The sequence below is a fragment of the Micromesistius poutassou genome, assembly GCF_964030765.1.
Source record: "Micromesistius poutassou genome assembly, chromosome: 10".
Taxonomy (NCBI): Eukaryota; Metazoa; Chordata; class Actinopteri; order Gadiformes; family Gadidae; genus Micromesistius; species Micromesistius poutassou.
Window position 1 is genome coordinate 6,333,373 of NC_140280.1, and position 23,289 is coordinate 6,356,661.

General features: G+C 44.0%; 3 protein-coding genes across 3 annotated transcripts; 2 read left to right on the forward strand and 1 right to left on the reverse strand.

Annotated features, from left to right (window-relative positions):
* Nucleotides 1–6,353: 6,353 nt before the first annotated feature.
* Nucleotides 6,354–10,683, forward strand: nherf4b (NHERF family PDZ scaffold protein 4b; the record flags this gene model as incomplete). The annotated part of the gene is made up of 7 exons (XM_084473696.1): nucleotides 6,354–6,375; nucleotides 6,642–6,853; nucleotides 7,298–7,508; nucleotides 7,930–8,066; nucleotides 8,375–8,579; nucleotides 9,093–9,289; nucleotides 10,459–10,683. The coding sequence occupies 7 exons, from the start codon at nucleotides 6,354–6,356 to the stop codon at nucleotides 10,681–10,683; spliced, it is 1,209 nt and encodes a 402-aa protein (XP_084329822.1).
* A 934-nt stretch (nucleotides 10,684–11,617) lies between these two features.
* Nucleotides 11,618–13,589, forward strand: atp5l (ATP synthase, H+ transporting, mitochondrial F0 complex, subunit g). The gene is made up of 3 exons (XM_084473933.1): nucleotides 11,618–11,759; nucleotides 12,104–12,264; nucleotides 13,385–13,589. The coding sequence occupies exons 1-3, from the start codon at nucleotides 11,708–11,710 to the stop codon at nucleotides 13,481–13,483; spliced, it is 312 nt and encodes a 103-aa protein (XP_084330059.1). The 5' UTR covers nucleotides 11,618–11,707; the 3' UTR covers nucleotides 13,484–13,589.
* A 1,751-nt stretch (nucleotides 13,590–15,340) lies between these two features.
* Nucleotides 15,341–20,906, reverse strand: ftr82 (finTRIM family, member 82). Its single transcript, XM_084473932.1, has 7 exons — nucleotides 20,100–20,906; nucleotides 18,295–18,390; nucleotides 17,680–17,913; nucleotides 16,946–17,105; nucleotides 16,664–16,759; nucleotides 16,382–16,450; nucleotides 15,341–16,284 (listed from the first exon to the last, which is right to left on the reverse strand). The coding sequence occupies exons 1-7, from the start codon at nucleotides 20,730–20,732 to the stop codon at nucleotides 15,764–15,766; spliced, it is 1,809 nt and encodes a 602-aa protein (XP_084330058.1). The 5' UTR covers nucleotides 20,733–20,906; the 3' UTR covers nucleotides 15,341–15,763.
* Between the last annotated feature and the right edge of the window lie 2,383 nt (nucleotides 20,907–23,289).

Here is a 23,289-nt window from a genome sequence, read left to right on the forward strand (position 1 = left end):
CTCTCGTCCGCAGACTCTCCTCAGAGCTGCGGACGGTGGAAGGTCAGGCTTTTGATCCACTTGGTCCATGTCCGGCTGATGAGTTGTTGCTAGATGCTAGATACTTGAAACTTGCTTGGCTGGGTGTGTTTGTGCCTCTGAATTAGAATGGGTTCTTCTGCTTCAATGCTCCTGTTTAGTTTTTTTGCACACACAGAAGATGTAAATAGAAAATGCCCACTCAACACACTGGTGTAGACATACCCAAACACACACACACACACACACACACACACACACACACACACACACACACACACACGTCAACATATCCAAAATCACATTAACAAATTACACACACAATCAATAACACTTCACATGTATAAAAGTACATGCCACCGGGCAAAGCAAATATTATTTTCCAATAAACTTGCTATGAAATATTTCCTATAATACTAAGTAATCCTTATTATAATGCATACAATAGAATAAGCATATACTCAATGATTGTACAGTGAATATGTTATGCTGTAAAGAAATGTACATTTGCACTTTTCAGTGTATGATTATTATTTATTTGTATTTAATTTATTGTTCTATATCAATATGAGTGCTGCTTGAAAGTATACGGGGAAACCGCAACTGGATGTTGCATGATCAAATAAGGAATGAAATTTATCCAAAATGAAATTTCTGAGCAAAGCATCCTGATTTATCCTGATCTTCCCTCATCAAAATCGGACGATTCTTGGGGCAAAACCACAGGAGGACATTCAAATTCTGCCAAACATTACAAAATCACGCATTTTATGGACATGGCGGGAAAAAAAGTGAAGTGTTTTTGCAGGGAATTTCCATGTTGTCCACAAGGTGGAAAAGACAAATGGCACCGCTGACGTACTGTATGTAGCATGCAAGCATATTCAGGTAGCAACGCAACTGGTTCACTGAGCTGTCCTAAACACAGGTGTGGCTGTTAGCAGTAACTGAGTTCATATGACAGACATCACATCCACTGCCTGTGTGCACACAAGCACCCAACACACAAGTTGAATTCCCGTACGTTGCTGCTGTGCCCTATTGTTTTAAATGCACTGTTAAGTAACTTTAGATTGAAAGGTGCTATAACAATAACATGTATTATTATTATTATTATTATTATTATCATTTTTTATTAATTATATAATTATATTATGTTGACCAATGCTGTTTCCCCCTAGAAGCCTCTAATGAGCGAGCACCAGGGTAGTCTAGTAACAGTTAGCGGTTATGGTGTTTGACAGCCAGAAGGTTCTGGGTTCGTATGCCCCTGATCTCCTTGTATCCTTAAGCCTACCTGCATCTCAAGAGCAAGATGCCTTCAAGCTTTTTTATACATATGTGTTAATATTAGCAGCTACACCTGTGTTTGCCCTGATACTATGTAATGCCGACAATGTAATGCCATCCTTTGAGGAGCAAAGAGGATATATGATTTGCAGAGGTTAAGAAGAGCAATAGTTTGATCTATAACAATGTGAATGTGGAGCCGAGACGAGCCGTCACACACACTCACACCCTCTCACACACACACACACACACACACACACACACACACACACACACACACACACACACACATTCACCTTCACACACACACACACACACACACCCACACACATCCACACCCTCACACACACACACGCACACACACACGCACACTTTCATGTCAGCAACGTTGGCGTTGTTTTGAGTTTTGCTGTCACTGTGTTGTCACCTATAATGTTGGAAGCTATAAAATGCCAGACGAGTGAGGTCTGGATCTTTCCAGGTGAGTCGAACAGGACCTGTGTGCTGTTGTTTGATCAAAATAGGCCACAGGTTGGTCAAGGAATGGAGAGAAAGTGCCTGATTTGACGGAGGTCCTTCTTTTGTGTGCGGATCAGAAGCAGATAACTGGGAACACGTTGTGGTCTGCGTTGTGTAAAGCGGGTCAAGTGATGAAGTGATCGAAACAAAAATGTTTTTTTCTTCAAATCTTACCAAAATGTGACCCCCCCCCCCCCCCCCCCCCCCCCCGATCCGTCCGAGCTGTGAGGGCGAAAGGACAAACACAGGCAGGGTACACACCCTTCCCTAGATATCGCATGGTACCCCATTCATTAGCCATTAGTATTGTTTCACAGTCTTCAAATAATGATGATTGTTATTTTTTCCTTCTTCTGAAATCGTTTTTTTTTTTCAGGATCTTTAAAATACAGATGTTCAACACTCCACTACTGTATGATTAGTGCTTTGTTGTTCCATTCAATGTCGGCCTCACTTGTTTCACTGTGAATATGATCTGGTCATCGAGCTTCGTCTTTTCTCCTAACCTTTCTCCTCTCTTATATTACGAGTAATGACGTCCCTATACGAGACCTTTAGTATGTGTTTTGAACGACTAGAACGGCTGTTTCACACCAAACAGATCATTGATGAGTTGTTAACCTTATTTGTTTGTCCATTTCTGTTTGTCAGTGGATCCTAAACTCAAACAATACAAGTTCTGTGTACTGAACGCTGTTAAAAGGATTATAATAAAGTTAACCGTTTATAACCTTTTCTTCCCCTGCTCATACTAAGACCATTTGTGGGAACCTCCACAAATAACAATAGTACCACTAATAATAATGATCAGGATTAGAAATTAGAATAATACTAAATACTGTGGCTTAAAAACTTAAAAACCAATCAGTGGCAGAGGCAGCCGTCCACAGCACCATCGACAGCCTCCACTAAGACTAATAATACTATTAATGATTATTAACTATTATTAGTAATAGTAACAATAGTAATAACTATTATTATTTGTAATTAATTATTAATCAATTATTATTATATTGTTATATTATTATATAGAATGATTTTTATATTTTTATATATTATTTGATTATTATTACTATTAATTACTAGACTTTACTATTAATGAGACAAGCAGGCCTAATGTTTTCTATATACAACCACCCAAATCTTTTTGAAAGGGAATTAGTTTGATGCAAACATATCATTCCTCCAGTGACAAGAGAGAACTTTGTATTAGCTGGAGGCCAATAATATGTGTACAGTAGTTGTTAACACTGACCCCATCAATATGACTTTGTTAGCCAATCTAAGAAGGAAAACAACACGTTCATTGATTTCTTTAATGCAGTGGGCGACACAGCAACACAGTGTGAGCAAATACAAACGTAGGTCATTTACCCATTTGTTACTCCTGTAAAAACAATATCAATATCAAACATGACATTCCTTTACTGTCTACAAGAGAAGGTGTTTAACGACCTCATCCATCCCACCCACATTACTGCACACAGAGCTTCGCAAAAAAACAACATTTAACAGGGTTTCTGACTGCGGTTCTCATTCCCGTCCCCTTCCTCATGCATAACACCAAATATTAATAGCGCTGCGTACTTCCAACTTCTCCAGTGAGTCACACAACGTTAATCTGCTTTAGTATTATCTGTATCCTTCTGCAGTTCTGTGGGGTGGAACTGCTGTTAAATATGAATCATATGATGGCCATGGAAACAGGAAAAGTAGTAATACAATACATCCGTTAGTTATTCCATCCTTTCCAGAATGCCCCGCCTGGGATCAATAAAGTATGATGGTATTGTGGTCGGTGGAGGTCGAGGGGTTTTAAGAGACTAATCAAGCATCAGAACGCCCTGCTGGTCCTCTGTCTGAGGGGTAGAAGGGCAGGAGGGGTAGGAGGGCAGGAGGGGTAGAAAGGGTAGGAGGGATAGAAAGGGTAGGAGGGGTAGGGTGTTGGAGGGGTAGGAGGGCAGGAGGGGTAGCAGGTGTAGACAGGGTAGGAGGGGTAGAAAGGGTAGGAGGGGTAGGGTGTTGGAGGGGTAGGAGGGCAGGAGGGGTAGGAGGGATAGAAAGGGTAGAAAGGGTAGGAGGGGTAGGAGGGCTAGGTGGGCTAGGAGGGCAGGAGGGGTAGGAGGGGCAGGTGGGGTAAGAAGGGTAGGAGGGGTAGGGTGTTGGAGGGGTAGGAGGGTAGGAGGGGTAGAAGGGGCAGGGTGTTGGGGGGTAGCTGGGGTAGAGGGGGTAGCAGGGGCAGGTGGGATAGAGGGGGTAGGAGGGGTAGGGTTTTAAAGGGGTAGGAGGGGTAGAAGGGGTAGGAGAGTTGGGCGACCACGCCTTGCGGACCACCGTCCCCCCAGGGCAGTAGTTCCATCTCGTTGTATATGTTTTATTTCCAGGGACCTGCAAGTCAAGAGACGTCAACATGAGGAAAACTACAGGTACTACTGTGTTTGAACTGTTCTTATGTTCTCCATTCCTGTGTTTGCTCATGTTTACCGCTTATGATATCATGTCCCCGCTGAATTAATTATATAATAAGATAATTGACAAGTAATTGTCTTTAAAGGTGTGTGATTCGCCGTTACAAGCCGTTTTGGAAATCAGCCCATCATGAGCAACGTTTGCTAGTCAATTGGGTCGGCTGATAAACTGATCTATCCAGCACATATCTAGGTGGACACGCCCACTTTCTGCCCCTTATGATATGACATAAGGGGCAGAATTCCAAAACGGCTTGTAACGGCTAATCACACCACACCTGGTGGTATGTCATGGCACCTTTAAAAGAGTCAACACATCGTAACAGTAGACATAAAGATATTCGCTAAAATAAGTTGGATAAGTAGCATGTTTTTATGGATAAGTAGAAGGAAACTTTCCAAATAACACAGACTAAATACAAGACACTAATCACTCAATTCAAATTCAAACACTCTCAGAAAATGTCAGTGGAAAATGTATTGTATGTTTGTGTGTGTGTGTGTGTGTGTGTGTTGTGTGCATGTGTGTCCGTGACACGACGCACAGGAAACAGGGTTTATGGAGGACTAAAAGCAAACAATAAGCCATTAGCAGCAGCAAACAGCCTGATACATAACCAGCTGTGGTCGATGGCCACTCAGCCACTTTAATGCAAATGTATGCCATTGGATCTGATGCAGGAACTGAGGTATGCCGTGTTTCAATGGTTTAGTATCTAATCCTTTTTGGAATACCAACAACAGCATATTTTGAATGGTATGCTGAAGTAGCAGCAAGTGTCTATGACAGAGAGAAATGAATGATGACACACATGATGATGAAGCTGAATAAAACAAAAAAATCATTAGCATGAGTTCTAATGAACAAAAACTCATTACTTATTACTTATTATTAATTAATTGCATTAATACAAGTTTGTCAAAAAGATTATTATTATTTTATATTACTTCCATGATAACAGCCAGAATTGTTGTTGTTTCATTTTTTTAATCTTCCTTAATAACCAGCAATGTTTTGCATGGAGCTGACTGACCATGAAAAGTATTGAAGAATCATTTTTTTTACTTTCTCCACTGCAGGGAGCCCAGCAGCAAGACATAGTCACCAGTTGTACAGGTTCAAATCTGCTTTATGAGGCTAGCAATAATTACCATAGTCAGCAGCTCTGTTATCTACGGCTCCGTCACCAGCCTCACACATTAAGAGTATCTCGTGGACGGACCCCCACGTATTTTCTCAAAGCGGTTCATTTGACCGGTAAATTGAATACCTAACAGGCGTGATTGACAGGGTGACGTAATGAAAGTCGGTTAGTGAGTGTGACTGCACAGACTTGGAACATGTGAGGTAGGTCATGGGTTTCATTCAATAAGTGTACTATGGATCGGTAGGCAGAAGGGCTTTTGTCCGATTTATTTCAACTGTTTAATGTATGTGCTGTTTGTTTTTTTAAAGGTTTGGTGGAACTCAAAGGGTTAACGGAGTAAGTTGATCTTTTTATAAGTCTCTCTCAAACTCGAGACACAAATATACGATTTTTATGATTTGTCACCTCAGTACTCAAAAGTATGTCTTGTAATTAAAATTATTAGTATTTGCCCTAAAAGCCATTCTCACAATTCAGAAAGCAAATTTCATTCACAACAGTATTGTCTAATGTGTTATAACCACATTGAATTACTGTTTTGTTCTGTACTGTTTAGTATGCTGACTTTTGGAACATGCTAATAAAAACCCAACAGACTTTTGGCCTGAGATAAGACCAAGTGACAGAGAAAAGATAGTTTGATACACCTTTCCAAGGAATATGATAGTAAAGTTACTGCCTCCCTCATATAATATATAACATCAGATAACGACATATAGGTCCTAGAGAATATACTGCAAATATTTCTGATGTGGTTGAATTTGTTTTGTCTCAAAAGGTCTTTCCAAAGAAACACAAAATATTTCTTACAATGTAAGACTGCTTGGGTCTTCAACTTTTAACTAAAATGACTAAATTTCAATACAGAAAATTCACATTTAATCCCCGAGAAGGAATCGACAACCCAATGATGGCCGACACAGACGAATCAGGTAGGCCTACATCAATTATGTCAAACCAGTACACCAAAAGTACACAAAACAAAGGGGCATGCCTTTTGATCATCAACATAAAGCTTCAACCTGTCGTGATTTTCCCACGGTTACATCGTGCAGGTTGCTCCCACCGTGGGAAAAATCTCAGAAGACACTTAAACCAAATTTATAGCCGCTGTGCGTAAAACGTGCAAGCTGGAGCAAACCAAAAGTGTGAGGTCATCAAAAAACACGAAACCCACCTCTCTCGCTTCCTCTTCCAGGAGGTGTTTCCAAGCCCACGCCGCGGCTCTGCGTTCTCCGCCGTGACGAGGGCGAGAGGTACGGGTTCAACCTGACGGTGGAGAGGGGCTCCCGGGGTCACCTGGTCCGGAAGCTGGCGTCGCGGGGGGTGGCGGAGCGCAGCGGCCTGCGGGACGGGGACCGGGTCCTGGAGGTCAACGGCTACTACGTGGACGACGTGCCACAAGCCGAGGTGCGTGAGAGGGCCTCGCTCGTCAATACGGGAGCCCTCTTTGACGTCGAGGGGTGGACGTCCGTCGACAGATTTGGATTAGTGTGATGTGTGCGTGATGAATGTCCATGCTGTTTTTTTTTTTGTCTTTGCAGTAAAATAACAATACGGAAAAAGGAACATTTAAATTAAAAAAATTTAATATGATTTTGAAATGTATTTCTATCTTGATTTATGTTTTTCCTGAAAATGTTATACATTTCTATAATTTTTTGATTAATAATTATTTCATGTACTGCATATATTTTTTTTACATATTCTAATAAAACCAAATGATGTTGTTTTATGTTATTTTTGTTTTTTTTAAGTATGAGGCCAACTGTCCCGTGACATCCATATTTCCTGTCTGGGATCAATCAAACAGATCTTCGTTCTGATCTTCTCTTGTTTGATCTTATCCACAAGCTGATCCGGAGGATCAGGGTCAGCGGGAACCAGCTGTGCGTGTTGGTGCTGGACCAGGAGGGGTACGAGCGGGCCCAGGCCCAGGGGGACGACCACCTCCTGGCATTGGTGAAGTCCCATGAGATGAAGGGCTGCAAATCAGCCAGGCTCTGCCATGTGACCAGGAACCACTCTCACTCCGGCCTGGGGGTCAGCTTCAACCCTGTGGAAGGTACAGTGGTTCAGGACTATCAGAACTATCATGTATCCAAGCGCCGTACATGCCCATGTACTTTGGATTCAAGGTTTGTATGTGATAGGGTGGGGGAGTTGTGAATCCAAGTCAAAGGGTTCAGGGTTCAAACCACTATCTCTCTCTCTCTCTCTCTCTCTCTCTCTCTCTCTCTCTCTCTCTCTCTCTCTCTCTCTCTCTCTCGTCATACACCTCAGTTCCTTCTTACCCCTAAACTCCTTAATGATCTTATAAGATATAACATAATGATCGGATAAGAAACGTCCCTGTAAATTGCTTTGAGTAACAAGCGTCTTCAAATTCTATGGTGCTGAAGAAAGCTACATTGAAGACTATACTCTATTCATGTCTTTCTATGTCTATCTACCTTCCCACCCCCCCCCCACCCCCCTTCCTGTAGGAGAGAAGGGCCGGTTCTCGGTGGGCCTGGTGCATGGGGGGGCCGCTGAGAGGGCAGGGGTGTGCCGGGGAGACCGGCTGATTTGGATGAACGGCGCGGCGGTGTCCGACCTCACCCACTCTGCCCTCACCAGGATGGTGAGACGTTCGTCTGCGCCAAGAAAAAATAGACACTGTTGGAAATCTGCCCCTTATGACATCACAGGTGGGCGTGTCCAGCTAGATGCGTGACGGATAGATGAGCAACGTTTGCTGCAGGCCACTGGGTAGGCTGATAGACTGATCTATCCAGCACACATCTAGGTGGACACGCCCACGTGATGTCATAAGGGGTAGATTTCCAGAACGGCATGTTACGGCTAATCACGCCACACCTGGTGGCATGTCATGGGACCTTTGAGACAAATAATAAAGGGATCATCTGCATCGTGTTGGGAAACACACAGGTGAAGAAATGTGGCGATTACATCACCGTCCTGGTGGTGGACAGCGAGACTGAGAAGAAGTGCGTCCAGCAGAAGTGGCCCATCCTCCCTGCCATGGCGGTCCCCTGTAACCTGCCCCACCGAGCCAGGAGCCTAGCCCTGGCCCCGGGGCCCAAGGGCTACGGCTTCCTCCTGAAGGAGGGGAAAACCTCTTCAGGGCGAACAGGTGGGACCAATTAGACGAGCAAAATAATGAAAGAATACACCCACGCGCACATACAAACACAAAAAGCACACACGCGCACAAACATTTATGAATGTGCACACATATGCACACACATACACACACACACAAACACGGTCTCACACACACATACACACACACACACACACACACACACACACACAAACGCACGCTGATAAACACACACACACACACACATGAACGCACGCTGATAAACACACACACACACACACAGTTACATTATTGAATTGTTCTTGATAATTAGAAATTAGCACTCTTCAGTTTTTAAGTATTTGATTGAATTACTTTAATTATTATTATGTAATGTAATTATTATTATTTTTGTTTGTCCTGTATTCTGCTTACATGTGCTATTTCAAGCCTTCAGGTCTTCTTGTTGATATTCTTGCTCATTATTGATCCACTACTACTAGCCACTCACTGTGATGTGAGCGAATGTGCATTCTCAGCTCTCGTACTCTCCTTACATTACAGTCCATGTGGTGCACGAGGTGCACGCCGGCAGCCCAGCGCAGCGGGCCGGTATGCGGGAGGGGGAGCTGCTTCTGGAGGTGGACAGGGAGTCTGTGGAGTCCCTGGCACACAAGGACGTGGTGGAGCGAGTCCAGCAGAGCAGTACGCAGGTCACACTCACCACCATCTCCGCCCAGGGGCTGGACTTCTACAGCAAGGTGGGGGCTCCACACCTCTGATCTTCTAGGAGAGGCAGCCGTAGATTAAATACAACAATATAGAACAATATTCAAATGAAAAATGATTTCCTTTCATTATGAATACAAAACAAAACAAAACAAAGCTTAAGTAACCAATCATGCAATCTATCAAACACATATCTGTCTTTAATGTTGATGTTTTGTTGATGGGGGGGGGGGGGGGGGGGGGCCTTGCATGCTTTTCGTACATTCCTCTAGGGTCCCTGGCATTGAAACGTTATGGAAATCCTGTATGTGACCACATAGCTTTATATAGTCAGTCTGCAGTTGTTGTTGTTGTTTTAACACAAACCCTAACCTTCTTAAAACCTACAATCTGTTTTGCTTTCTTTTATTCCACATCCCAGCTTGGTTTATCCCCGGTTCTTTTCTGTGGAGATGAAGCTGGTGGAGAACCGCAAGAAAGGGACACTTCGTTGCCTGCAGTAGCAGAGGAGACCCCAGAGCAGGTTGTAACTAGCCTGCATGCTAGCCTAGAGGATTCTGTAGCTAGCCTGTTTGCTACCTCAGCGGAGGTGGTGGATGGCCTGCCTGCTCAAAGACACTGTGTCGTTGAGAAAGGACCTCTGGGATTCGGCCTCGACTTTGACTCTGTCCAACACACCTCTGGGACCGTTGTCAGCCAGGTAGTAAAAATAACATATATTGCCTTTAACATTTCCTATTTTTGTATTTTCCCATGGTAACCTGGGGCTGGAGTGGTGGTGAATGTTCTGATGCTGATATGGGACAGTAATGGTGCAGTGGAGGGAGCCTGTGGGCACGAACGTTTAGTATGGTGATTAAATGGTCTAAATACGGTAGCCAGCAGAGGAAAAAATTGGGAATTTCAAGTGAAATACACCTTAGGGCAAGTGAAAGTGAAACTAAATAAACCAGAGGGCCGAATACAATGAATAACATACATTGCTTCGGGGGCCACCCAGAATGGTGGGGGGCCGTAACCAGCCGTTGTTTGGGGACCACTGAACTAGGTAATAGTGGGTACACCGTTCAGTGTTTAATGATATGTTGATTGTGTGTGTGTTTGTGTGTGTGTGTGTGTGTGTGTGTGTGTGTGTGTGTGTGCGTGTGTGTGAGTGTGTGTGTGTGTGTGTGTGTGTGTGCTTGTGCTTGTGCGTGTGTAGGTGACCCCGGGGGGCCCCGGCCACAGAGCAGGACTGGCAGCAGGTGAGGTGGTCATTGAGGTCAACGGACACAATGTTGAGAGGAAATACCTGGAAGACGTGGTCATGTTGGCCAAGGTCGGAGGGAATCATCTCTCCCTGGTGGTTAAGAATCCAAGTCACCACAGCAACGACCGGGATCAGACAGGCTCTGCGATGGAATCTCATGACTCTAAGGTAAGGTAACAGATGATATTCTGTGCATCGTTGAACATCTATATGGTGGTGACTTGTTGTTATTTTTTCTTCACAGGAGGAAGCTGAAGATTCATTTCTTTGAGAAAAATTGTACAGGCATCAATCAACGTGTAGGCCTACCCTTCAAACTACTTGAGGAACCATTCCTGTGCTGTGCCATATATATTGTAATGAATCAATGATCAGAGAAATATCTCAGACAAACTATGAGTTATCTCAAATGTACAAATAAAGTTGTATTTAAATGAGCTGTGTCGTGGCAATGTTTATAGCAGAATTTAAACATCTAAACGACACAACAATCAAACATACACATATTCCATTCATATTTAAGGTTCAACTATTTACTGACTGAATATAAAAGCATATAAATAATAAAATAATTTCTAAAGTTTTCTTTAATATCATTATATTTGGATGACATTTATATTTTGGTTGGTTTCAGGTAAAACAAAAAAAAAAGTCTTTGAATAATTTGAATTGTGCATATTGATATTCCCCCACTTATATTCTGTCTTTATTTAAGTTCACCAACTCAAAAGTCTAGTCCACTAATTATCAAAAACACTCACATGAATAAACACTCACACATGAGAGAGAATGATTTGGTATGTATTTTTGAGAAGTTCAAGGGGATTATTGAAGTCGCATTAAATAATGATTGCTCGTGCTTTAAATAGCTTTCTTGATTGTCGCATTGTATTGTATTATTTATGTGTATTGAAATGTTGTTCTGGTTGTTTGACCTACTGTTTATAGTATATTTGTATGTTTGTTTTTATTTGTATGAAAAAATAAAAATTAAAAAGGGTTTTTAAATTATGCTGTGTCTATCTTCTTTTTCAAAAGTGGCATACATGCTATGCATACAGATTGTCGGTAGAGGGCGCGCGTCCTATTTTAAGTCAGGCAGCTGTGTGGCCAGCTACTACAAGACGGTCCTACTGGAGGTGACATTCAGTCGCAGCTAGCAGCTAACGGGGGAGCTGTGAACATACAACAATAACGCAACATGGCACAGGCAGTGCAGAAAATCGTGGCCAAAGTGCCGTCATTGATCGGCTGTAAGTTTTGCATATCTTTTCAGAAATAACTGGCATTTTGGCTGATCTATCTAAAATGCCTTGACTACTAACATTGAGATAATTTCGCTATGCTAATGTCAGCAATCTGCATCGTGACCTATTCAACATGACATTTGCGCTTGTGTAAAATGTACTTTTCACACGTAAGTAACCATGGGAGGCACTACGAAGTCTAAGTGAAGATAATGATACTGCGTTACATGTCGATGTTGCACGATGAGTCGAAACCTTGTGTAGGGTATTGGCTAGCAGTAGCTAGCAGCCTAAAACATGCATACTTGTTCTGGAGCTCATTGACTGACAGCGCGGTGTCTCTGTCACAGCCGCCGTGACCTTCTCCAAGCCCAAGTTGGCCACCTTCTGGCACTACGCTCGGGTCGAGCTCGTCCCACCTTCACCTGCCGAGATCCCCAAGGCCATCGAAGGAGCAGCGAACATCCTGAAATCCTTCCAGTCTGGACGTCTCGGACAGACCACCGTTAAGGTGCGGTAAGGCCTGGGTGATTAAGTTATGTCATGGCTCGGGTTTTTAGGCCAGTCCTTCGGTATCAAAGAGATTCACATTTAACACCACGCCATTAATTTGACTTATATATTTGGTCTTTAATTTAAGAAAATGCACTGTTTCGTTTACTACATGGTTTGATGTGATGCTATGTCAATGTAGCAGACCAAGCCGCTGAAACTGGATCTTTTCAATGGAACTGAAGTTTGAAACTGTCTTTTAGTTTAGTCTGTGTGAAGTCCAGTCCCATATGTGCCCCTGCATTCTGTATGAACCATGGGTATGAAGTATGAACACACTACATGACCTACGGGTCACCTTGTCTTTAAGTACTTTCCAATGTCATATAGACAGCTTTTAAATGACCCAAGTACTCACGCATGTGTCCTAAAAACTGCACTGATACTTGTAGATACGCTGTGAAGGGTTTTTCAGAAGGACACATGCGTAAGTACTACTTCAGACATCTGTTGCGACATTGGAAAGTAGTTTAATATACCCTTTTAGTTTCGCCCCAGTGTGCCGCTATGGCATTAGAATGTATATGGGGTGGTCATGAAGTCCAACAAACAGCTGTGCTATTTCAGACTTTATTTGAAATTGTGAATCGAAATGAGAAGCACTGTCAAAATAATTGAGACGTATTACCTTTGCTTGTGCTTTAGAATGTTTCAGATGCTATGTGTTAATGAGTACCACATGGATAACATATAAAGCCAATACAGGTTCATCAGTTTCCATGAATGAAATGATGGAGGATGTTGTACAAGCTGTACAGATGACTGGATGGTTCAGTTAGAACAGTTGAGGTAGTTTGCGTGCATAGATTTATTGGGTTGTTTTATTTAAATCTGATACAAAGGGAATACTGGGTTGGAATTCTGACTAAATAATATTAGAAAGCATTTGGAAACATGCTGATGCTGTGTCAATTAGTCTGGCATGATGAGTCTGGCATGATGAGCTTTTATTTATCGTTTACATATAAAGATCAGTTTAAAGAAATGGACTAGAATGCAAGAATCTACCCGTGGGAAGAAACCTCTTTTCCACACTGCAGGCTGCATCCCTAACAGTCTCATTGTGTTTTTCCTCCCAGGATGCTATGAGGAATGGACTGGTGTGCACAGAGGTGCTGATGTGGTTCTACATCGGAGAGTGCATCGGCAAGGGCGGTCTGATCGGCTACGCTGTTTAAAAGTTTTGGACTCTTCTGAAACCGTTTTGAGATTTTCTTTCTCCTGAGCATTGTATGCTTAATTCCTTCACAAGTCCAGGGATCCAATAAATGTTTATTGTTTAAATGGTATGTTGTGGTCCTTGCCAAAACTCAAAGGAGGGAATATCTGCATTTCATCCCATTCTCCTCAGGACAGGGTAGTCTGTTCGCTAGGGTGTTCGACTCACAACTGAATTGAACCAGGTTGATCTCCAATCTCGACAACCTACCTGCTTTTTTATTTTTTATTTTTTTTTAGAAAGATTCCTAGCCTCTACATCAGGGGTGTCAAACGTACGCCCCGCGGGCCTAATCCGGCCTGGAGTGTAATTTAATACGGCCCGCCAGATAATATCTAATGTCTATCAGAACTGGCCCGCCGGCATATCGCATTTTAGCGTTGACGCGCGTCTCGGCGCGGTAACCCTGGCGCGTCAACTCCGACAGATCGCAGAACGGCTCCCTTGGGAGGTGTTCCAGGCACAACCTTTTTTCTCTTATTCGCCCCCGACTCTTGATGCCTTTTCGAGGCCATGTCCAAACACAGGTGTCTGCCATACTTAAGAATGATCTAATCGAACATACCACTGGGATGTGGGGGAGGGGGGCACCAAGGGGAGAGAGAGAGGGCCGCACAGGAGACGCATCTTTTTCTCAAGCAAATGTTACTTTTGTATTGCTATTAACATTTTACACATGTTCATTTTAAATATATCGCGTTATTATGGATATTATTATGATAATTTTTTACGGGACAGATTTTTTTGGTGCCCCCCCAGACACTTGGTGCCCTACGCGCAGTGCGTGTTCTGCGTGTGCGGAGCGCCGGTACTGCAGCCTGCAATTAATAAGCATAGTTTCAGCACCTGACCATTTCGCATTCCTTGTGAACATGGTTAACTTGTTCTTTTGTCATAACATCATTCTGGATGATTGTCATAATCTGCAGGCTCTACAATATCTAAACTAATAAATAGGTGTGTCCTGGAATGCTGCTATACATAATTTGAAAGGGTGTGTGTACTTGTTTGTACTGTTTAAAGGTGACTCTGTTAAAAGATTAGTCATCTGTGCCAGTGTTGCTCATATTAATGTGGGAAGTTGGATACATCGTCATTTCACTAACTTGAAAAAAACATGTAATTATATTAAGTACTTAAATCAATCAAGATGTTCATTTATATAAAACAATCCTTTAACTTTTTTTAGTCTTGGTGAAAAATATGAAACTCATCTTTGAGCAGTTTCTTGAATTATATTTTTTGGAGGCATATATGGGCGAACGATTGTATAGGTGACTAGGCCTACATTAGAAAGTGCACTACCTTACCCTACATGCTTTCATGTGCCGAGCCTGTGAATTTGTGTGCTATGTCGATACAAAAAACTTACATCGTCAGGTGAGCTAACGTATTTAGAATACAAAGTCATCCAATAGAATGCATTCATGTGCAAAGGGTTACACCTAGTATAGTGAATTATTTGCATTATTGGTAGTCCTGTTTCAGCAGGCAAAATGGAAAATTAATTATTTATAGATACATAAAATTGGTAAAACATCAGTCCAACACCAGAGGCCAGTATGTTCCAATAAATTTAAGATAAGGAAAACGCAATGTGGAGGACTTTATTTACTACACTTCCAACGTTTTCTACACTACTTTTGCTTGAAGTGAACATTTGTTTGTCTATTTCCACGGGCGTCATGCCGTTCCTGTTTACACTATTCGGTTTAATTTCACAGAAACAGCCTAATCTCATACCGCTCTCACCGTTGCACGGCCACATTCGCTTCTTTCTTTGTTCTTGTTCAAATTAAGTTCAAATAAATAAAAATACAATTATATAGCACTTTATTGACAAATTTAACATTATAAATGAATAACCTGTCATATAAATGAGTGGTTATCCTTGTATCTATACCATTACAAGACTTTAAATAAAAGGTGGAGGCAAAAAAATATAGACTAACACTTCATAAACTTGCCCAGTACAGTTGTGAATATATTTGCATGTGTTGCAGTAATACAAATTGCATCAAGATGCAAAAATAATTTGCTTAGGTGTAGGAATATATACAAAAGCATGCTCTTATAGGCCTATATTTCAGCATGTGAAAATTTGCAATTCCATCGCAACTCTAAACTGAAGTACAGTTTAAAATGGCTGCAAAAGTAGAAAAAAAAGGCATTTGCTGGGTACATTACATTCTAACTAAAACACAAGCCACGTAACGAGAGTTCAGTAAGGGACATGAGGTCACTTCAGCTGACAGATCTTGACCGAGGTGCCGACCCCGAATCCCGGGTAGAGAGGCTCGCCGAAGCGGGTCTCGAACCTATGCAGCAGGCTCATGCTGCCGCTGATGCTGTAGAAGGCCAGGACCCCCGCGGTGTGGTCCAGGTACACCCCTATCCGGGGCGAGTGAGGGCCGGACACGTTCTTGTCCACCCGATTGTGCCAGGCGGAGTAACCCGTGTCGGAGCAGAGCAGGCTCCAGGACTTGTCGTTATAGCCCAGCAGGCAGAGCGACCCCTTGCCCTTGCGGCTAATGCCCTTGTAGGCCACGCCGATGGAGAACTCCCCGCTCCACTCGATCTCCCAGTAGAAGCGCCCCCCGGACAGGGCCTCTCGGCACAGCACCTGGGCGAAGCTGTCGAAGCGCTCCGATGTGTCGCTGTATGGCTGCAGGTCCCGCGTGCGGATCACCTTCTTGTTGCTGTCGGAGAGGTGCAGCTCCCTGTAGGCCGTGTTGGGGTCCAGCTTCAGCTGGCAGAAGTCTAACGGGAGAGAAAAAAACATCCATGTTGCTTAATACTCTCCCTCTCTGTGTGTGAAGGGTGGGTGATCATCTTGATAAAGGGGTCAGATACTCACATTTGAGAAAGTCTGCCCTGGTTTTGGGCTCTGGTGGGGGAGCACTGTCCACTGTGATTATTTCTTTGCCTGGAGATGGAGGAATAATATATTCAGTACATATGTAAAGGGAGAAAAGATATACACATTACATTTTTGGGTCAACCCTTTAAACGTTTTTTTAAATGAAAATAAATACCAAATAAAAGTTTGCTTAATTTATTAATAAAATATAAAATATAATAAAAAATAAAAAATAATATAAAATATAATAAACAAATATTAATTATGCTGCGCGTTCACCTCTGCTTCTTCTGTCCAATGTTCTCTCACTGCGGTTTGTTTGTAAGGTCTCCGTTGTGTAGGTTGGAACCTGTGTGTAGACTGGGACCTCGTTCACTGCAGGAGGAGACACAGAACACGCATCAGTGTCATCAGCCCACTCGACACACCAAGCCACGGTGTGTTTTGATAGCCAAACATTCAACTTTTCCACTAGTAGGCTACTGCATATTTTGTAGTCTAGAAAAAAGTGGTGTGCGTGCGCGCGCGCGCGCGTGTGTGTTTTCCACAACGACTCCCCACCTGACTTGGAGATCTTGAGGAGCTCCTCTCGGCCGTACTCCTCCAGCCGTTCTTTGATCTCAGACACGGCCTTCCTGGCGGTGGCGAAGGAGAAGTCTGGGTTCACCGTCACCCGGGGGATGAAGCCGTCGTCCGTCGGCGTGCAGAGGTAGTTGAAGTTCTGCACCGATTGATCAAATCAAACACTAGGTTAGTAAAGCAGCGTGATCGAAACCTCTGTGTCGCTAGTATGGGCTGGTACGCGGTCGATCTCCAGTGACACGCTTGTGACTTTTCAAACATGATTAATGACCGCAGATTAAACAAGCGATACTGATGTGAAATATTAACATGACATGGTTGTAGTAATGTGAAGGGTTGATTGCGAAGTTCTGCTTAACAGATTGGCGGAACTATGACGCCGAAACAGGTGTGATCACCACAGCAGTCTTTGGTGATCACACATTGGTAAAAGGTGAATCATGTGCGGTAACGTTAGGCCTCCCACACACACAATCGTCACTAAAATACTTTATGCTCTTACTCATCGACAGTTCAATGATCTTATGGTCCTCTGGTTTGGCATTATTTCATTATCATACTTACGACTTACTTGGGGATGAGCATAACTTAAAATGTATTTATTCTCCTTATTCCCCACATTGAGCTCCCACCACTTCTTCTTACACATGGTCTCCATGAACGGCCAATGATGCTCTACTATGGTTTATTGTCATAAGCCAGACTTTAGGCACCTGCAGGAAATGAATGTGGTCCTCAGTGCTGTAGAGCTGCTTCAGTCCCGCCTCCTTCTTCTTGAGCTCGTCGATCTCCTGCTCCAGGCGTTCCACCAGGGCCTCGGACTGGTTGAAGGCGGCCTTCTCATTGATGCCAATCAACTTGGTCACCTCGGTCCTCATCCTCTCGATAGAGCGAATCATTTCTTCGAACATCTTCTGACTCTCCACCATAGCTCTCTGGGCGGAGCTCTGTACCAGAACAGAAACAAGCAAAACACACACACACACACACACACACACACACACACACACACACACACACACACACACACACACACACACACACACACACACACACACACCCGTGGGTGTTAGTTTATGTACAATACATACCGTAAGGGCTTAGTAACCTTGACAACTGTAACCCGAGGTAGTTTGGAGTGTGTATTTACATTCACGGTTCCTTACAACAACATGGATGGTTGCTTGAATATGCCGTTAAACAGGCCGTGGTGGTTGATGTGGAACCATGGTATAATAGGTTAGAAAGTGAATTAATGGGAGTGAGTTAATGGGTTTTATAAGACTAACGGTATGCTTTACACTAGTCGACGGTTGGGCTTCGCTTACTTTCAGGGAGTCCACGGAGGTCCTTAACTCATCCAGCTCCTTCATCCTCTCCTGGCACTTTTGTTTGATCTCGGCCTGGGAGACTCCCAGCAGTTTCTGTTGGAGGAATCACTCAGTCAAATGAGCAAATGGATATGGATTCCACGACCAGGCACATCAGTCTTTCTGGAGCTCATTTGAATTAATGATTCCCAAGAAAGATTCAGGTTTCTTTGCTCTAAACAACCATTTTGTGTTGTTAATGGCCTGCACCGGTTTCCCTTTTCGAGAAATTCAGAATGTTTGCTTTCCGGGAAAAAAGCGAAATAACGTGAATTTCAATTTTGATCAGCATTTACATAGCAACCAAGTAACATTTTGGCATTGGTTGCTATGTAAATGCTGAAAAATACTGGGGAAAATTCTTCTCCTTTTTATTCTCTTCTTTCATGTGAGGCAGAGATGAGAGGTGGTGTTGATGGGAGGCTAGATCGGAGGGGGCGAGGGGAGGGGGGAGGGGGGGTGTAATGGAATCTTGGCGCTGTCAGGAATGCGAGTCGAGCTCCGCACCAGGGTTTTTAAAGGTGCACACGGTATACAGGCAGGCAGAACAGAGGGCTCCTCATGCAGCCTTCACCCTAACCCACCGACCCATTCTTCTCAAGATAAGCTGGAGGAATGTGGAGAATCTGGGGGGAGGAGGGGTAAGAATCAGAGGGGGGGGATGGGAGTGAGAGTGATTTTTTTTTTGGGGGGGGGGGGGCACTGAGGGAAGGGTGGGAGTAAGATGTGTGAGACTCGGATTGTAAATCCGAGGATGAGGGAAAACAGACTCCCCATTTAGAGAAAATAGGATGGACTGCGGCTTCATCTTGCCGAGATATCATTCATTTACCAATGGCCCTGGTGAAGCCACGTCCCTAGTGTAAATAAACCAAGGCAGGTTGAAATAATGAATAGTGCTAGTTTTTTTGGGGGGGGGTTGGGGGAGGGGGGGGGCTGGTGTTGTTTCGACTCTTTATCTCGCCTGCATTGCTTTGCAGACCATGTGACAGTGGAAGTTATTTGAGTTTCTGTGGTCATGGTTCAGAGATAACTACAACTGGCTCATGAACATGAAGCACTAAAGGCCTTGGCTCCCTCAAATTCCAGGTCTCAGGACACACACACACACACACACACACACACACACACACACACACACACACACACACACACACACACACACACACACACACACACACACACACACACACACAGACACACACGGTTGAATAGAAGAATGTTGAAAGATTGTTTCGGAGTAGTTTCACACCTGGAGCCCTCCCCTCAAGCCACTATTGGCTAATCACTGAGCTGCATATGTTTTGGCGGTGAAATCCTGCTAGGCTTGCTGATAGCGTTCCTGAACTGGGTCAAAGTACAACACTGGCTGTACAGTAAAGGAAGGAGGGGGGGGGGTGGAGGAGGAAGGGAGGGGGCGGGGGGGTGCTGTTACCTCACAGCTGTCTTGGAACAATAAACTACCACATTAGTATTATCGTTGTCATTTTATGATCCTATAGTTTCATCCATTAACGATATTGGGTCTGGGATGGTGAATCTAAAGTTTTTTTGGTAGGGAAGTCAATACTGTGGCAGTGGAGCCCTGTAGAGTCAAAGTGCAGTTCCTGCCTCACAGCTGAACATACTGGGTTTAGGACAATGCAACACACTTTCCTTTCCTCAGGAATTTCCTGAACTCTCAAAGCCACTTGAGGCTTTAGCCCGCCCGGTTTGGCTGTTTCTTTTTCTTTTCTTTTTTTTTTCTTTTTTCGTTTTCCTACCTGTTTCTCGCTGCGCTCCGCCTCGGCCGAGACGATGTCATGGCCCCGGTGCTCGCTGACGGTGCAGATGGCGCAGATGCACATCTGATCCGTCCGGCAGAAGAGCTCCAGGGACTTCTGGTGCTGGGGGCAGATCTTCCTGTCCAGGTTGCCCAGCTCGTCCACCAGCTTGTGCCTCTTGAAGGTGGCCGACTCGTAGTGGGGCTTCAGGTGCTTCTCGCAGTACGACGCCAGGCAGTTCAGGCAGGACTTGACCGCCTTGAGTTTCTTCCCGGAGCAGAAGTCACAGGGGACGTCGGCCGGCCCGGCGTAGCTGTTGGCGGCGGGGCTGGGAGCGGCGGCGGCCGTGGCGACGGCATGGCTGTGGACGTTTCCGTTGTTGAGGTTGAGGCCGCTCTTCTTGATCTTCTCGGCCACCAGGGTCAGCGTGGCGTTTGGCCTCAGCACGGGCCTCTGGGTGAAGGTGATCTTGCACTGGGGACAAATGTAGATCCCTGTGTAGTCTGCGTCGTTCCAGTAGCCGCTGATGCAGTCCATGCAGAAGCTGTGGCCACAGGGGATGGCCACCGGGTCCCTCAGCAGGCTCACACATAGCGGGCAGCTAAAGTAATCTGAAGAGCTGGGCTCAGCCATGGCTGTGAGCAAAGTAAACACTGAGCCGGTCCTGGGAGAGAGGAGGGAGTATGAAAAAACAAACAGAAAACACGGTCGAGAGAGGTAGAGAGAGAGAGAGGGAGGGAGGGAGCAAGAGAGAGAGAGAGAGAGAGAGAGAGGGTTAGAGAGACTTCAGGCTACACTTGTGAGCCCGCCCTCAGGAGTGTGGTACTGCCTGCCAGAGACAGGACCTACTTGTATTTCTGAATTCCAGGGGTTATTGATTGAAAGCAGACAAGGCCCTCCCCTTGTGGAGGGGAGTGTGTGCCAATCCCAGCCCAGCTCAGATAAGCAGGTCGAGCAAAGGCTCTTGGCGGAGGTGGAGAGGGTGTGTCTAAAGGAAGGGGAAAAGACATGGGCGGGGAGGAAAGAAATGAATGAACTATGGGAGCCAAAACCTGAGGCAAGCCTTAGTCAGAGAACACATTTCAAAGTTGCTAACATTGTCCAGTGATGTTAGTTCATGTTTTACTAATGTATATTTATATACCATATATTTAGCTGCACTTTGTCACTCATCAACCCAAACATTTAGCATTTGTGTAAACTGTCCATTGTACGCTACTAACAACATGGTTTGTATATGGGAAGGGACAGAAACTGCTGTGGCCCGTGTTGTAGTTTCGATGTCAGCTTTTGTATCTCTCAGCCCAACCTAATTATAGTCTCGTAAATAGCTGGGTTTGTTTGTCGAAGAGCAGTGCATTGCATGTACTGGTTGTAATATTTACACTGTAGCTCGTCTGACGAGTTTGGTCACTTCTACAGGTGCATCCGTCGATGAGGAAATGGCATTCTGTAAGTTGAGGACAGAGGGAGAATGTGTACGCTCAGGAAAAAAATGGAAACGTGCAAACTCACTCACTCAAAATGCATACGCAAAAATGTTCACCATTGCTGTCAAAGTTTGCAGATGTAAATATTTGAAAAATTTCTGCGTTGTATTGTTAGCCACCCAAACATCCTGTTCATGCCATCTTGATTTGCAACTATCTCATGCCTACTAGTGGAAAGAATTCCTTCTGCTCTGGGCATAAGTGTCTGCTGACATCATCGGCTCTCATTAGCATTTCCTTTGGGCCGGGTCCATTGTTTCTGTGGTGATACACTTCCTTTGCAGGTTTCGTGTATTTTAACCGTTCACATGAAAGTCACTTTGAAGAATTATATTGTTAGTGTTTGTGTTTAGTGTGCTGGCCGAAAGACCAAAAATGAAACAATGTTGGTTTTTACATTCCAATGTAAATAATTTGTTGTCCCCTCCTGTTAGTATACTTGTTGCATCACTTCAAAGCCAGTTTCCCCCCTCTCCTTATATGGTCAGGTTTAAGATCAGACGCTGGTCCTTCACTTTCTTTTGGAGGGATTAAGAGATTACTCTTCATCTACTCTGTAGAAGATGTAGTGGTACTGTGCTTAATGATTAACTGGTGGAGAGAGCGACAGAGGGTTTGGATAGATACTCAGTATTCAACGGCTTTGATTTAGGTGAGAAAACACTGGCTTTTACCTGCCCTAAAGAACGCAGTGATTAACCGAGTAAAAGTTACCTGCATAGAAATTATCAATGATACCAGTACCAATACTACTTACATTTGTATCAATAGAAAAGTCTTTCCAATTACATTCGCTCAAAAGTATCAACACTTCTAAATTGCCTTTTTCAAAAATGCCATACCAAAAAAAATCCCAAGACTCTCTGTACTCCAAGTTCAGAGGTCGACTGTCTTGTGGGTCAAAGGGTGTGGGGCAGAGTGCTCTTACATTAACTTAGTGGGAAAGCGAGGAACAAGAGGGAGGGCTGCTTGAGCGCAGAGAGCGGACCAAGAGGCCAGGCGGCGCTGTGTGTTATTGATGGGCCTATGAAAGCATGATACTTGAAGTGCTGTGGGGGGGAACAATGGTGGCTTTGTGGTCAGGAGTGGAAACACAAGGTGAAGAATAGGAGGAGCAGTGGTGGCCACGCAGGCCTGGTTTGCAACAACAGGATGCACGGCCACTATAAAGCATGCGTTGTCAAGACCCCCCCCCCCAACCCTCAGCCCCATCCCCCCCTGCCCCTGTGCCTCCGTCCAATGCGTCGACCTGAGACCAAAGCCTGGATTAAGCAAGGAGGCGTTTGTTATAATCTCCATGATGTGACTGAATTAAGAAAGACAAGCGTTTCCCAGGGAAATTCATGAGTAAAAGTGTATTCACAGAAAGATAGTAAAGGTCCTTGCATGTCATCAATATACTAGGAGGTATGTAACCTACATCAAAATAACAATGAATTGTCCCAAACTTTCACATTATCATAGATCCATCCCATGTTGTTGATTTATAGGTGGTGGTGATTTAGTAATGAATTACACAAACTGGAACAGCAATATATTTTTTTATGTTTATAGTTTCATGGTCCCAAAGTTCACTTGACATGTCGGTTTGAGTGTTTTACTACATCTATCAGATAACAGACAAACTTAGTATAGTATCCCGAAGCACTTGAGGGGCATTGGGCGTCCTTTGAAATATAAGCTTATGATGAGATGAATGC

Excerpts from the sequence above, each read along its gene's own strand:
- ftr82 (XM_084473932.1), bottom strand. The coding sequence starts at position 20,732 with ATGGCTGAGCCCAGCTCTTCAGATTACTTTAGCTGCCCGCTATGTGTG. Across the intron at positions 17,106-17,679 it reads ACCACATTCATTTCCTGCAG|AACTTCAACTACCTCTGCAC; the intron begins GTGCCTAAAGTC and ends CAATCGGTGCAG. Across the intron at positions 16,285-16,381 it reads CAGGGCAGACTTTCTCAAAT|ACTTCTGCCAGCTGAAGCTG; the intron begins GTGAGTATCTGA and ends CTCTCCCGTTAG.
- atp5l (XM_084473933.1), top strand. The coding sequence starts at position 11,708 with ATGGCACAGGCAGTGCAGAAAATCGTGGCCAAAGTGCCGTCATTGATC. Across the intron at positions 11,760-12,103 it reads AGTGCCGTCATTGATCGGCT|CCGCCGTGACCTTCTCCAAG; the intron begins GTAAGTTTTGCA and ends TCTCTGTCACAG. Across the intron at positions 12,265-13,384 it reads TCGGACAGACCACCGTTAAG|GATGCTATGAGGAATGGACT; the intron begins GTGCGGTAAGGC and ends TTTTCCTCCCAG.